Source organism: Lethenteron reissneri, chromosome 45 (assembly GCF_015708825.2).
Source record: "Lethenteron reissneri isolate LAM-NWPU_2019-01 chromosome 45, ASM1570882v1, whole genome shotgun sequence".
In the NCBI taxonomy this organism is placed as follows: Eukaryota; Metazoa; Chordata; class Hyperoartia; order Petromyzontiformes; family Petromyzontidae; genus Lethenteron; species Lethenteron reissneri.
Window position 1 is genome coordinate 3,037,218 of NC_083823.1, and position 17,205 is coordinate 3,054,422.

Here is a 17,205-nt window from a genome sequence, read left to right on the forward strand (position 1 = left end):
GCACACGAGGGGGTGGGTGCGAGCAGCACCAGTGGCGATGTTGACACACCGCACCAGGTACTCATTTGAGGCCGAGTAGACCTAGGGGAGGCCCAGGACCGATTAAGACAATCGTAACCGGGAATCGCAGTCGGGGAAACGCCGGGCTCGTAGCGCAGCACGCTAACCGCTGCGCCACCGCTCCCCATGCACACACAAACCCTGTGTTGTTAGCGAGCACCTATTAATTGCGGTCGGAGCTGAGCAGCGAGGGGGTGGCTGGCGGCAGCGGCGGCATTTGACACGGCGTACACATTGGGCCGAGTCGACCTAGGGGAGGCACAGCGCTCGCCTTCACGCGCCGCGCTGTGTACAAATGAAGGGCTGGGGCAGCCGTGGGCGTCAGGATAACTTTATTGCTTTTCGCCACGGTAGCAGCTCACGCACGCACACACACACAGGCACGCAAAGATCCCCCGTGTAGCCTGTAACAGACTGTTCACAGGCAACTGCTCCTAGCGAGTAGCACCACCGAAGGCCAGCACGGCACACGAGGGGGTGGGTGGCCAGCACCACGCCCGGCCGCCTTTGTCTCCCGAGTGGCGATGTTTACACACCACACCGGGTACTCATTTGATGCTGAGTCGACCTAGGGGAGGAGGCCCAGGCTCGGTTTAGATAACCGTCACTGGCGTTGGTCGTGAGCGGGAATCAAACTTGGGTCCCCGGGTTCGTAGCGCAGCGCGCTAACCGCGACACTCCTGCTCCCCAGTGAAACACCGCACACCCACACACCCACCGCACACACACCCACACACACCGCACACACACCCACACCGCACACACCCACACCGCACACACAACCACACACCGCATACACCGCACAACCACACACCGCATACACCGCACACCCACATACACACCGCACACACACACACACCACACCCACCGCACGCGCTCGCGTCTGTCCGTGAATGCAGATTTTAAATCTATCCCTAGTGGCTTGGCCGGATGGTGGCTTGTGCTGCTGCGGTTTGGTCCGCGGGGTTCAACAGCCCCGTTGCCTTTGAAGCTCACGAGGTTCAGGCGGCGCGTTTAGCCGGGAGGTTGATCGAAGCTGGCGATGGACTGGTTTCAGGTCGCGAGTGATCCCGTTGCAGGTCGATGGGTTAGCAGCGGTCGACACGGGTGGCTCAGACGCTGGTTTAATGTGTGGTCTGTGCGATGTGGAAGTGTGCTCAGGTGGCCGAGCTCATGAATTCAACAAATATTTGGCGGTGATGCTGCTGCTGCTGCTGCGTTGGCAGTGCCGGATTAAGCGAGTGCGGGGCCTGTAGCATGATGTTATAAAGGGGCCCTAAATAAAAAAAACACAAATATTCAAACACAATTTTTTTAACTTGCATAGTAAAGTTATTGTATTTTTTCATTTGCTATACAGCCAGATAATACGACACATCGCTAACCTTAAACACCCAGTCGTTCGTAAAAGTTGAAGGTGGCATAGTACTATAGTAATAGAGCAAGTGCAGAATCACTGAACCGGAATTGATAGCTTGAAAGCATTTAGCGCGGGGGCCTTGAAAGTGCGGGGCCCGTAGCATCGTGTGTAGCTACTTGTGCCACTCGGATAATCCGGCACTGTGCGTTGGCGGTGGTGCTCAAGCACAAACAACAACAAAACTCAACACGATCGTCAATGACAGTGTGGCCTTAACAGCAAAAAAATATATCTATATAATAGCTAACGGTTTTGGCAATGGCTATTGCTCAACACGTCACCCACTATGTTCTTGTAAGGGCCACTGTGTCAATGATGAATGTGTTGAGTTTCTGCCGTCAATCGACAGCCAGTTGGCTTAGCCACCGACTAACCAGGCGGGTTTAGCCACAGGGTCAGCCACCGACTGTTGACGTTCAGGAGTTGGTGTCAGGGGGTAAAGATGGGAACTTAGCACGTGGCGTGGAAAGGGGTATCAGCAGATGGTTCAAGCAATGTCTCAGGCAGTCACTCCACCATGGTTCAGTGGCGATAGTTTAATCAGGGACTTGGCCACTAACCTAGCAGGCAAGTGGGCCAGGCACTTTTCGAGTGGTCTCAACTCGGACGTAGATGATGGTTTGACCGGTTGGCTCAGGAGGTCATCCGGTAAGGGTTTCTCCTGCAGAGGCTCAGGATTTCTTTTCTCCTTTGGCTGTGAAGAAGCTGGAAATGGATTTCATCCCGCTGCGGTCCACCTTGGCCAAGGCTCTCTGTGCTGTGGTCTGTTTTCCAGGCTGCACACGCAGATACAGCGCACAGCAGTACATCAGCGTCTCGCACAAAGATCCTCCCCGATAACCTACACCAGTGGTTCTTGATCGCAAGGCCCGCGAGTGGCCTTTAGTACGGCCGCTGACAATACACAAGAAGTAAAAAATTAACCCGTAAAAACAAAGTTTTTCACTATAAATCCTTTATATGCGTGGCGGCTAGAGTCCTCTCGTCCTCTGGCTTGAGATGGCTGCCACCTATGGGTCAGATGATTGCTTGCCACCATTAAGCAATTGGTAATTACATATAAAAAAAAATTCCTAAAAAGTGTCAAATTTTGAAAAAAAAATTTCAAGAAAATTAATTGTCACGCACAACGAGTCTGTGTGCAAAATGTCAGCTCGATTGGATCACGGGAAGTGGGTAAAAAAACGACCGAAAGATTTGCACGGTCGTAAGCAAGCAAGCGCGCAAGTGAACTTAATATAAAGGATTTAAAAACAAGACACCGTCATCATCATCATCGCGCTGCTGTCAAACCCCCGATGGTTTCAAATGTGTGGCGACAACCTCCCATTGATGATGTCTTATCGGCGGTGAAAATTAGTGACGAACACTGGACTGTTGGGGCAAGGGCTGCACCACGCCCGGCCGCCTTTGGCTCCCTCATTTGAGGCCGAGCCGACTTATGGGAGGCCCCGCGCCGGTTCAGATAATTGTCAGTGGCGTTGGTGGCCATGAGCGAGAATCGACGAGCCAACCGCCGCACTACCGCTCCCCACGTCACCAACGTCACACGCGGTTACACCAACATCAGACAAACACACGCACAGCGCCATCGCGTATACATCGCCGCAACAGCATCATCGCATAGCAACATCACATACGAACGCACAGACATACAACATCACACACACACACACACAAAAGATAAAGATCCCCCGTGTAACCTACACTGGCAAGTGCAACGAACAGCTATTATGGTCAGCAGGGTGCACAGATGGGAAGTGTGACGAGTACTACACATCATGCCCGGCTGCCTTTGTCTCCCTAGTGTTGGCGTTTACACGCACTGGGGTCATGATGATGGTTTTTTTGATGATGATGATGATGATGCTCGGACTCCTACTGCAGCTGATGACGGTGCGCCTGCTTCTGAGTATATTTCTGCTGTTGACTGCTGATTAAAACGCTGATGATGATGTCAAAAATTATTATTGCTGTCGATGCCGATAGTATTGCTAGCAATGAGGATAATTGCCCTATGAAGGCCGGCACGGCAGACGTGGGGGTGGGTGGACAGCACCACGCCCGGCCGCCTTCGTCTCCCGAGTGGCGATGTTTACTATACACCACACAGGGTACTCATTTGAGGCCGAGTCGACCTAGGGGAGGCCCGGGACAGGTTCAGATAATCGTTACCGGTGTTGGTATTCACCGTGAGCAGGAATCGAACTCGGGCCGCCAGGGTTCCTAGCAGAGCGCGCAAACCACTGCGCTACCGCTCCCCACGTCCCACGCACACACACAGACACATGCACACAGACACACGCACACAGGACACACGCACACAGGACACACGCACACAGGACACACGCACACAAACACACGCAGACACACACACACACAGACACACGCACACAGACACGCTCACAGGACACACGCACACAGACAGACACGCACACAGGACACACGCACACAGGACACACGCACACAGGACACACGCACAGACACACGCAAACAGACACTCACACAGACACAGGACACACGCACACAGACACACACACACACAGACACACGCACACAGACACGCTCACAGGACACACGCACACAGACAGACACGCACACAGGACACACGCACACAGGACACACGCACACAGGACACACGCACAGACACGCAAATAGACACTCACACAGACACAGGACACACGCACACAGACACACACACACACAGACACACGCACACAGACACGCTCACAGGACACACGCACACAGACAGACACGCACACAGGACACACGCACACAGGACACACGCACAGACACACGCAAACAGACACTCACACAGACACAGGACACACGCACACAGACACACACACACACAGACACACGCACACAGACACGCTCACAGGACACACGCGCACAGACAGACACGCACACAGGACACACGCACACAGGACACACGCACACAGGACACACGCACAGACACACGCAAACAGACACTCACACAGACACAGGACACACGCACACAGCGTTAACAAGACACACGCACACAGACACGCTCACAGGACACACGCACACAGACAGACACGCACACAGGACACACGCACACAGGACACACGCACAGACACACGCAAACAGACACTCACACAGACACAGGACACACGCACACAGACACACACACACACAGACACACGCACACAGACACGCTCACAGGACACACGCACACAGACAGACACGCACACAGGACACACGCACACAGGACACACGCACACAGGACACACGCACAGACACACGCAAACAGACACTCACACAGACACAGGACACACGCACACAGACACACGCACACAGGACACACGCACACAGACACGCTCACAGGACACACGCACACAGACAGACACGCACACAGGATGCACGCACACAGGACACACGCACACAGGACACACGCACAGACACACGCAAACAGACACTCACACAGACACAGGACACACGCACACAGACACACACACACAGGACACACGCACAGACACACGCAAACAGACACTCACACAGACACAGGACACACGCAAACAGACACACGCACACAGACACACGCACACAGGACACACGCACAGACACACGCAAACAGACACTCACACAGACACAGGACACACGCACACAGACACACGCACACAGGACACACGCACCTATAACCTTCTAACCTGGACCAAGCCCAAGAGTGGTTGCGGGGATGCAAATTAAAACAATGACAATGCCGCTCGTTTTGACTTGCAAACGAGCGGGGCTCTTGACTCTCGAGCGAGAAGAGCGGTGCGTGTCGCGTTTCATCGGCGGATCCGATGTTTCTCCGCCTCGACACATTCATATATTCATCATCATCATCATCGTCGTTGTTGTTCCTACTGCCGAGGACGAGCTCACGATTGTAAAAGGTGAGGCCCGCCTCGGAGCGGTGTGGCGAGCGGGGCTGGCTGCATGGGACGGGGGAGAGCGGTCAACGCGTTAAACATGCATCAATGTCCTTGCGTCTCATCAATGCGTGATGGGAACGCGCGACCTCGTTGAATGGGTAAACGGACGCGCGCACGCGCCTCCGTTTAGCACGGTTGGCTACGTCGGGTCCGAAAGAAGTTCAACACACATACAAAGATCCCCCGTATAGCCTTGACAGACTGTGGGGGCAAGTGCGGTTAGCGAGCACCTATGAAGGCCGGCACGGGGCGCGACGGGGTGGGTGGCCATGTTTTACACACCGCACCAGGTACTCATGCGATGCCGAGTCGACCTAGGGGAGGCCCAGGACCGGTTCAAATAATCGGGTTACCACCGCTACGCACACACACACGCACGGCCCCCCCACCACTTGTGCTCCTAATTGGAGCAGAGTTCGGCAAACACGACCGCAGGGACCCCTGATTACTTTGACGCGAGCGTCCGATTGCCATCATTCCGCCCAAGCTGTCGGCCGACACTGACAACAGCACCCCCCCCCCGTCCCCCCCCCACGGCTAAACGCGCCTCACGTGCCCACGCCGAAAAGGGGAGGGAGGGAGGCAACGTCCAGATGCCGCCGGCTTATTACATTGGTCAACACACTTTTTCTGGCATAAGGTATTCCAACGGTTTTAAGGTAATTCTGGGGTGCCGATTCCAAATTTGTCATCAGTTTTTGTCTATCACATCAGGCTTTTGAGAAATCAAATATTGCATTTTCAATAAAAACTGCAGAAGAAAAATATTTATTAAATGTGGATATCTACATAAAATTATATTATAAACACACTATCCTAAAATACAGCACCATATTTTAACACTAAAGCAGTCACTGACTCGCAACAACAACTTGCAATCATAAGTGACAGAGTTAATTTCGGGCAAAATCAATGAAAATGGGGTATGCCGATAGCATAAAAATGAGATGTGATAGAGCAAATCTGAGATGAGATTTGGAATCAGCACCCTGAAATTAGTCTAAAACAGCTGCAAAAGTCCAGGCCAGAAAAAAATGTTTTTTTTTTGTTGACCGGTGTTATAGAGAATTTTTGTGTTGACCAGTGTTATTGGATCAGCCGCCGAGGTCTCGTTCAACTCCCAGACAGCGCTGGCGAGGTCGGTCTTCGTCACCCACCCCCCCCTCCCTCTTCCTCCTCCTACGATTTATTTTACCCCGGGGTACGGGCCCCAACCGAGCTGCCGTGTAGCTGTTTTTTCACGAGCGAGCCTGGCACCGGGTGCCGATTTGCGGCCGGGTTGACTTAGGGGTGTGGGGCCCTGGACCGGTTCAGATATTCGTCACCGATGTTGGCCGTGAACGGGAGTCGAACTCGGGTGCGCAAGCGGATGCGAGCTCTGCCTACTTGCTATTATCTCCAAGTCGGCGAACGACTTGGTTCACCGATCGACGGGCGGGGCGGGAATATTTGCTGAGTTTCAGCGTGGGATTTCACGCAGGCCTTGATGACCCGGTCCGATGGAGCTTGGAGGGGGGAAATTGACGCCAGCTCCACCTCGCCACTGCTGCTGCTGCTGTTGCTGCTGTTACTGCTGCTGTTGCGGCTGCTGTTGCTGCTGCTGCTGTTACTGCTGCTGTTGCGGCTGCTGTTGCTGCTGCTGCTGTTGCCACTCCTCGTCTGTGGTTCCTCCTACTGGCACCTCCAAGTCGACCTCTCGCTCTCCCCGAGTCGTCCTCTCTCTCTCCCAAGTCTCCCTCCCTCTCTCCCAAGTCTCCCACCCTCTCCGAGTCGTCCTCTCTCTCCCTGAGTCGTCCTCTCTCTCTCCAAATCGTCCTCTCCGAGTCGCCCTCCCTCCCCGAGTCGTCCTCTCTCTCCCGAGTCGTCCTCTCGCTCTCCCTGAGTCGTCCTCTCTCTCTCCAAATCAACCTCTCCGAGTCGTCCTCTCTCTCTCCCTGAGTCGTCCTCTCTCTCCCTCGGAGTCATCCTCTCTCTCTCCAAATCGTCCTCCACGAGTCGCCCTCCCTCCCCGAGTCGTCCTCTCTCTCTCTCTCCGGGTCGTCCTCTCTCTCTCTCCCTCTCTGGAGGCCGCTTGGCTTTTCCCCGCTATTGGCAGCGGCCTTCGTCTCGCCCGACGAGCACAAACATCGTTTCCATCGGCCACCGAGTTCACCGTCGTCCATACGCACGAGCGGAGCGAGCGGCGACGGAGTTCGCCGCGGGTCGTTTGCCCGTTAAACATTCAAACGTGCCCCTCGCCAACTCCGCAGCGGCGTCGCAGAATCGCTCGCCGGGGAACGGCAAAGCCGATGAATTAATTCACCGGATCGCCTACTCACGTTCCTGCTCGTGTGTCCCCGCTATCGTCTCATCCCGCCAGGTGGCACGGCGGGCGGGCGAGCGAGCGTCCGATGGTGGTGATGGTGATGATGGTGGTGATGGTGGTGGTGATGGTGGTGATGGTTCAAGTTCAAGTTTCATTTCATTTGTTTAGCCGGGGCGACGACTCGTTTGAGACGACTCCTTTAGATGATTTTGGCTGCCATGAAGTTTGCCACGCGATCAGACAACTTGTGTCGAGCGATCATTTGTGGCCAGGTTCACTTCGGAGAAATACGTTGATACCTCAGTGCACCTTTACCTGGTAAAATAAAAAAAAATGCAGTTTTATTTGTATATATTTAAATGATTTGTTTAACTTTGCTAGACTTTGTACTCCTATTGTGCTTTTACATTGTCTGCTGTAACGTTCTGACGGCCCCTACTGGACATCTGTTTTAAAAGAGCTTCATAGCTCATCTGATTCCTCCAGTGTGATTCAATATTCTGATTCCGGGTGGGGATAGGAGTCTCGTTTGGAAGAGTGACCCGGGGTTACTGAAATTACAAAAAAATTACAAAATCATAAATAAATAAGTCTTAGAAACAGTGACGGAGAAAATTGATTGGGCATAAGGTTGTGAGTGCAAATCACCGGTTGACCTGGCTCGATTTACTAAACAACAACAAAAAAAACACGATTTTTTTATTTCTTTTACTAGATGTAAGGCTTATCATCATGTGGACATTTACAGCAGCCAAATACTCTAAACGCGTGACGTTGTTTCTAAATGTGGAGGGAGAAACCGGAGCACCCGGAGAAGAGACATGCAAACTCTAAATATACAGACGTCGGGCTCAGGATCGAAACCACAAACCTCCTGCATACCAGGTGAGGGAGTTAACATCTCTGCACCCAGGGTTCATAAAGTCGGTACCGGCTTTAGAGAAGCCAACAGCGGCTGTCCGTTGAAGAGACCCAGAGAGTGGTGGTGGTGGTTCGGTGAAAATTGCCATGGGTTGTTTATCGGTGGGAATGATTTGTCTTTTTGTCTGTTTTGCGTGTTTTGAGCGTTGTGTGTCTTTGTGTGTGTATATGGGGAGCGGTGGTGTAGCGGTTAGCGCGCTGCACCACGAACCCGGCAACCCGGCTTCGATTCGCCGGTGACGATTATCTGAACTGGTCCTGGGCCTCCCCTAGGTCGACTCAACCTCAAGTGAGTACTCGGTGCAGTGCGTACACATCGCCACTAGGGAGACAAAGACTACTGAGGGCGGTGTTAGCGATTCACCCCCTCGTGTGCCGTGCCGGCCTTCATAGGTGCTACTCGCTAACAGCACTTGCTCCTACAGTCTGTTCAGGCTATAAGGGGGGAGATATCTTTGTCTTTGTGTGTGACTGTGGGGAGCAGTAGTGCAGCGGTTAGCACTCAGGAACCCAATGACCCGAGTTGGATTCCCAGCCATGGCTAACAAACATCAGTGGCGAGCGATGAACAAATGCAGGCCGACCCAAACTCACCGCTCCATCACTCACCGCTCACCAATACTCACGAGCACTGACCACTAACCAACAATCATCGCTCACCAGAACTCACCAATAACTCTCCAACACTAGCGACAGGGACAACGATTGCCGCTCACCAGCCTTCTCCACTCACCAACTCGGGACGCACTCAACCACTCGGCAATGCTCCGTAGCACTCTCAACAAAACTCACCGCGCCGCTCAACGGCCGTCAATGACAGGCAAAGCATTTCACTCGCCGGCAAGCGGCGCTCACCACAAACCCGGTCTTCCGCCACTCACCAACGCAACAGAACTCACCCGCCAACCCACCCGCTCGCCACCGATCGCCAACGACGACGCGCGAGCTTGCAATCTGCAACCGAAGGGATCGCCGGCGGTGCGATCGGCAAGGCGGTCTCTCTGGGCGCCGTGGCCCCCCTCGCTCCCCTCACCTTGGCCGCTTTCCCCGCGCCATCCGAGCCCTTGGAGTAGTCTTCGGCCGCCTCGACCCGCAGGTCCGATCGCTTCCGCTTCTGCAAAGAGAGCGGGGGAACGCGCTCGTTCGGTGCTGCATGGTGCTGACGTCAGCTCGCGGACCGCCGCCGCCTCGCTGAGAGACCGCGGGGAAATGGCGACGGCCAATTTGGGTAGCTCCTAGCCGACGGTCCAGCAGTGGGTACGTAATTACGTACGGTAAACTCACTTCGCACCGCCGTACTTAGCCAGCCGTGCTAATCGGACGTGCGAAAGAAGCACAACTGAAGACAAAAAGGCAGTTCTAAAAGTGATCAGTTTTCAATCTTGAATGTCGCCTCGGGTCCAAGGCCCTTCTTTGCAGCACACAGTGAGGTAGCGCCAGGGCCCATTTACTTTCTTTAAATTGCCAATGTCACACCTCTGATCATTTGTGTTTTTTTCCCCCAGCATGCACCCCTGCGAGCCTCACTGTGAACAGGGGCACAGCGCTGCACGGGGTCCAACGAAGCTCGACGACAAAAAACCACGACCAACGCCGCCGATCAACGACCTCCCGGTCTCCGTAGCAACAGCTCATCATCGTGGACAGTGCACAGCTTTGGGTGGCGCGTTTTGTGTGGGCCAGCGTCCACGAGTCCGGCACGGACATTAAATAAATGTCCTTCCTGCCTCACCGAAAAGGTCTCAAGACCATTTTGTCCTTCTACACAGGAGGGTGAAATGAGGAATTATTAGTACCTCTGCACATTATTGGTCCCATCAGAGGTGCAATGTCTTTGGGGCCGTACATTGAGTACGTACGCATGGAGGGGGGTTAACCAAAACGCGTACGCTTGCGTATGGGGGGTCTACTGACAATGTGCGTACGTACAGGAAACGGGGGGGCGGGGGGGGGTGAAGCCTCGATAATAATGTGTCTACATTGGCCTTCAAATGGGTTAGATAGTCCGGCGGTGGACTATGTTTGCTTAAACACGTTAATATTATTATTCCTTGATCGTTTTTGCGTGGATTAAATATCGGCCGTTCAATAGGATATTTGCGTTACCTACTAAATGGATGGCCCCTTTCTTGACAGAAGCACGGAATTCTCTCCGGCACGAACGCACACGCACGCACGCGTGCACGCGCTGGTAATCCACTATTCTGAGAAACGCACACACCCCAACTCTGGAAAACACCCGAGCGGTAGCCGGCTCGGCTGGGAACCCGCTTGCTGTACCGCCACCTCCTGGTCACCTCGCAGCCCACCCAGCGGAGCGTTTTTGGGAAACGGCACATCTACGACGGCACATCGTCGATGCCTCTAAAGCGCCGGATCGCACGAGCGCGGTCGCGCACTCCGCACGTTGCAAAGCGCCGTGTCCCCGGACATGCACTCGTCGCAAACATTCAAACTATTTTATCGCTTTCCGACGGGGCCCCATGTATTTATTTTTTGAGCTTCGCTATCTCAGGTGTCACGCCGCGAATGTGTCGTCTGAGTTGGCGCGGCTCGGGAATACATCGGCCCGAGCGCGAGCTGTGAAACAAAAACAAAAAGCTCACCAAAATAAGGATGACGTTAGTAATAGTGCCGTGGGTTTGTTTTCACGGCTGTTTAGCTTTGTCACTTCCGTGGTGTTCGTCAACGTTTCGTGCTCCGCACGCCGGAAGCTTCTTCAGGGACCGAAATGAACGTTGCGGCTCGTGACTCGGTGTTGACTCGACGCAGGGGAGGCCCGGTTCGAAGGTCAATCACCCACGGACGATAGCCGTGGCTGGTAACCAAGCTCGGCTCGACGTGTTCGGAGTGCGTTGCGCCGTTTGCGCCAACGCTCCCCACGAACACGCACAAAAGACGAAGATCCCCCATATAGCCTTCAACAGATCGTTGGGGCAAGTGCTGTTATCGAGTGCACATGAAGGGAAGGGCAGGACGGTGCACGAGGGGGTGGATGGCCAACGTCATGCCCGGCCATCTTTGTCTCCCCAGTGTTGATGTTTACACACTGCACAAGGTACTCTAGGGGAGTCCGAGGACCAGTTCGGATACTCGCCACCGTTATAGGCGGTGAGCGGGAATGGAACCGGGATCGCCGTTGTTCGTAGAGCAGTGTGCGCTGCTGACCACTTGAGTCACCACGCACACGGACAGGTTGGTGCAACGAAGCCCGCAGATGCGATAACGGTCTATTTCTGTTCATGCTGGCGCGTGTTTGTGAGCGCGTGCCCGTATGCTTGTGCGCGTGTGTTTGCGCGCACGCTTGTACGTACGTTTGTGCGTACGTGCGTGTTTGCGAGTGTGCATAGGCGAGTGCTTACGTGCGTGCCAGTGTATTTTTCCATATTCGCTGTCGTGCCGAGCAGTGCGTCCTTTACACAGAGCGATGCTATCTGTCCTTGCGGAAGCAATAATTGGAAAGTATTTTGAACAAAAATATATAAAAATACACCAAGCAGATGGTGAAGTAGACAAAGACCACAGTTAAATTTTGATTTAAAGCTTTCGTGACTGCAGGGTTTCATATTCTTGGTTCTTTCGGTAAAGTAGAAGGGAAATAATAATATAAATATAAAACAATACAAATTCTGTGGATTTCACACCTGATGACGATTGCTTGTGTTGCAGTCGAAACGTCGTGATAATTTTTTATTGTTTTATATTAATATTATTTTATTAATTCCCTTCTACGTGACTTTACCGAAATAACCAAGAATATAAAGACCCACAGTGTTCGTTTTATCGGCCCCGTTTGAATCACGACAACGGGCCGAGTTGACCGCCCGACAACCAGAACTTCAACTCGCGACGACCTCTGGAATTGGGAGTCTGTAGCCTTGACCACAGGGACACGCAAATGTTGCCGTGCGACCGTAGGAATCACCTTGGAGGCCTGGTGCTCTCCCTCCGCGACGAGCGACACGTCAGAGATTCTGCAACACACACGCAAGCACGCCACGCACAACGACATTAATCCACCACATAGTCCCCGCAGGCTGTTGGGGGAAATGTGGTTATTGTCATTCTTGCTACAGGCAGTCCTCGAATTATGAGCCAGGTGACTGTCGCTTCATCAGTCCACCAGAGACCACCAGAGACCACCTGAGACCACCTGAGACCTCTTGAGACCACCAGAGACCACCAGAGACCACCAGAGACCACCAGAGACCACCTGAGACCACCTGAGACCTCTTGAGACCTCTTGAGACCTCTTGAGACCACCTGAGACCACCTGAGACCACCTGAGACCACCTGAGACCACCTGAGACCACCTGTGACCACCTGAGACCTCTTGAGACCTCTTGAGACATCTTGAGACCTCTTGAGACCACCTGAGACCACCTGAGACCTCTTGAGACCACCTGAGACCACCTGAGACCACCAGAGACCACCTGAGACCACCTGAGTCACCCTGAGTCACCCTGAGACCACCAGAGACCACCATTGAGTCAGCAATGGGGGGCTCGTGGAGTTTCCACGCGCCGGCCGAGAATGATTTTCCCGGCGCCCCACCCCCGGAATCCAGGCTGTTGTTTTAAAAGGCCAGAGATGATACAGGAAGGGCATGGCCCAGAGCTGGTACTGATCATCACCACCGACACAACGCGTAGGAGGCTGTGGCAACAAATATTATCCAAGAAACGTCACGGCACTCAAAATTGTAAATGTTGTGGATTTACTCTCCAACACACCGGTGGGCTGAAGTAGTATACTACACTATACACTACACTACACACTACTAAACACTACACTACACTATATACTACACTATATACTACACTATACACTACAGTACACTACAGTACACTACACTATACACTACACTATACACTACACTATACACTACACTACACACTACTATACACTACACTATACACTACACACTACTATACACTACACTATACACTGCACTATACACTACACTATACACTATTATACACTACACTATACACTACACTATACACTGCACTATACACTACACTATACACTACACGCTACTACTACACACTACACCGTGATGAGGATGAGAGAGAGACATGCAAACTCTAAACAGACAACAGCAGATTTCGAATTTTAAATATCGTGGGTTTACTCTCCATCACACCTGTGCGCTGAACTCGTAACGAATTGGCTCGTTTTTATTTCGTGACGAACCTTAACAATTGGCTGTGTCGGGTGGCGGCGGGTTTAACGACACAATTATATTTAGGTGATCCAATCCAAAAACAAAATCTCTATTACGGATCGCCACCGATGCTAGCCGTGCTTGAGAATTGAACCCGATTCGAAATCATCATATTTATTCATACTGGAGGAATTTTTTTTTTCAGACGCACAAAGTAACCACTCCGCTTCTCCCGACGCAATCATCTGGCTCAACCACCACCTCGATAGTTGTTGCTCTACATCAACATCAGCGGTACGAAGAAGATCGGGTATTTAGCCACCAGTACAGGCCGGTGAGTGTGTATATAGCGGATGTCTCACCCCAAGTGTTCTTGCAAACGAGAACTCAATTCAGTGTCCAGGTACTCGGAGATGAGGCCGTGGGCGTAGCGCATGTACTCTTCTGCGGACAAAGACAAAGATCCCCCTTATAGCCTCAACATACTTACGGGGTAAGTGCTGTTAGCAAGTAGCACCCTGTCAAGGCCTGCACGGCACATGAGCAAACACTTGTCATCGAGTCCGTCATCATCATGAAAAGCAGGAGTGGCAACGGTAACAGCATCATCATCTTTGTCACCATCAGCAGCAACAACATTAGTCGCAGTGTAAGGAAAATCTAAGTAATAATCATCACAGCCATCAGCAGCAGCATCACCACCATCAGCGGCAGCAACGTAAAAAAACATCGAAAGTGGGAGCAGCAAAATCATCATCATCATCAGCACCAGAAAAATCGCCATCATGAAATTTCATTTGCAACAGGATTACCACAATTTTGCAAGAACATTATCCCCCCACCTCGACCACCACCATCTCCACCACCAAAACGATCACCATCACGAGGCCTACATCGAATCCTCACCCTGCCCGGTGTCATTACGAGGACGGGATGAAGGGGGGGGCGCGCGCGCGCCGCCATTCCCAGAACGCGAAAAATTTGCCGTGGCCCAATTCTCCAATTTGCGTGTTCTTGACACACAAGTTGGCCGACTCCCACGCTAACCGCCGCAGGGCCTTGCGGGGGCTCCGGCGCGCTGCCGCGTGGTTTGCTGGCGGAGGCTGGGTCGGTGTTTGTCAGGCCGCGGAAACAGAGGGGGGGAGGGGGGGGTGGAGCGTAAAGAATGAAGTCTATGGGGTCGGCACGGCCAGTACTGCGCGTCGTGGCGTCGCTCCCGTGCCGTCTCCTCCTTCCCGGTGCCGGATCCAGAAGCTGCTCCGATCGCAGTTTCCTCGCCACCATAGGGTGGCGGCTTTAGGTCTTCTCTTCACCCTCGATCACCAACCTCTGGGTTGCACTCCAGTGCTGGTCAACCTGCAAGGTGCTTACCCTATCCTCCTCCACCCTCAACGTGGAGGGCGACCGGGGTTAATGGATTTGAACTCCAAACCCCCCCTCCCTTTAGGCGATGGCGACGCTCTGGACTGCGAGTGGATTATGATGCTGCTGCTACGTTGGCAGTGGTGCGAAGACAAAGATCCCCAGTGTAGCCTCAACAGACTGTAGGGGCAAGTGCTGTTAGCGAGCAGCACCTATGAAGGGCGGCACGGCACACGAGGAGGTGGGTGGCCAGCACTACGCCCGGCCGCCTTTTTATCCCCAGTGGCGATGGTTGCACATCGCACCAGGTACTCATTTGAGGCCGAGTCGACCTAGGGGAGGAGGCCCAGGACCGGTTCAGATAATCGTCGCCGGTGTCAGCCGTAAGCGGGAATCGAACTAAGGCAGCAAACACAAACAACGACAGCAGCTGCAAGCGCTTGGCGCATTCGTCAATGGCACTGCAGCCTCAGAGAAGGAAATGATATAGCGGGGCCAGATGCTCAGTGGGACGCTCCCAAACTATTTGCCGTGGGGTTGTAAGGACGGCAAAGTGGATTCACGCTCGGTCTGGAGGCTCGAAGGCCGCACCGTGGCATCATCACCACCATCATCATCACCATCATCACCACCATCATCATCACCACCATCATCATCATCACCATCATCACCACCATCATCACCACCATCATCATCACCACCATCACCACCATCACCACCATCATCATCACCACCATCATCATCACCACCATCATCATCACCACCATCATCACCACCATCATCATCATCACCACCATCATCATCACCACCATCATCATCACCACCACCATCATCACCACCATCATCACCACCACCACCATCATCATCATCATCACCACCACCATCATCACCACCATCATCACCACCACCACCATCATCACCACCATCATCACCACCATCATCATCACCACCATCATCACACCGTGGTTGGCAGTGCCGTGTGCGTGCAGTTCACGCAGTAATCATGCCCCTTGAACACCCACAGTACACGCACACAGTACATAAACAACACACCCACAATACACACATTACACAAATACAGCACACACACAATACACACACAGCACACACATTACACATACGGTACACAATGGTTTCCCACGTGCGGCTGCATAGCTGCGTGTAAGAGCGAATTCAAACCACTTATAAATAGATTACCCGCATAGAGTGAGGGAAACCTGCAATTTGCTAGGAGCTGGCAGTAGATAAAGTAGGCTAATCTGGCCAAATATCCCAATGCAGGACTCAATTGAAAAGATGGCTTGTTGGTCTAAGTTGATCTTTGAGAAAATAAAAAATGTTGTCTTCATGAATTTGTTCATATTTAATTGAGGAAGAGGTTGTGATGGGTTGGACACACGCTCAGGGTGGAGGAGGATAGGGTAAGAAACTTGCAGGTCAGGAAGAGGAGGAGGTCATGGAAGAGGAGGCCAAATCACCAAGCCCGGCATTGGAGTGCAACCTAGAGGTTGGTGATCTAGGGGAAGAGAAGACCTAAGGCCACACTGTGTTGAGCAAACTGCGATCGGAGCAGCTGCTGCTGGATCCAGCACAGGAAAAGGAGGAGACGGCGGCACGGGAGTGACGCCACCACGTCGGGTACTGGCCGTGCCGACCCCGTAGGCTTCGCTCGTTCTGCTCCTCCCCACCCCTCCACGTCCGTACGTCCGATTCGCCCACAGCGCGTACGATTCCGTACGCCCACTCGCAGGGCCCGTCGCGCTCCGCCCGCCCTTTAGCGGCGCCAGCACCGCCACCGCCGCCACCGCCGCCGCCGCCGCCGCAGGGGGATGAGTCACCTGAGCGATTGGCGGCGGCGACCCACCCACGCACTCATACACACACACTCACCCACGCACGCACGCACACACTCACGCACTCACACACTCACCCACACACGCACTCACACACACTCACGCACTCACACGCACTCACTCGCACCCACGCACGCACCCACGCATTCACATAAACACACACTCACGCACACACT

The 17,205-nt window shown here is 53.3% G+C and overlaps 1 protein-coding gene across 1 annotated transcript in view; it reads right to left on the bottom strand.

The window, feature by feature from the left end:
* Nucleotides 1-250: 250 nt before the first annotated feature.
* RNASEH2B (ribonuclease H2 subunit B) overlaps nucleotides 251-17,205 on the bottom strand; it is a 40,140-nt gene continuing 23,185 nt past the window's right edge. The window contains exons 8-11 of the mRNA XM_061570547.1: nucleotides 14,177-14,258; nucleotides 12,573-12,621; nucleotides 9,681-9,761; nucleotides 251-2,256 (exon numbers count right to left, since the gene is read on the bottom strand). Coding sequence (XP_061426531.1) covers nucleotides 2,152-2,256; nucleotides 9,681-9,761; nucleotides 12,573-12,621; nucleotides 14,177-14,258 — 317 coding nt within the window. The 3' untranslated portion in view covers nucleotides 251-2,151. The remainder of the gene's footprint in view (nucleotides 2,257-9,680; nucleotides 9,762-12,572; nucleotides 12,622-14,176; nucleotides 14,259-17,205) is intronic.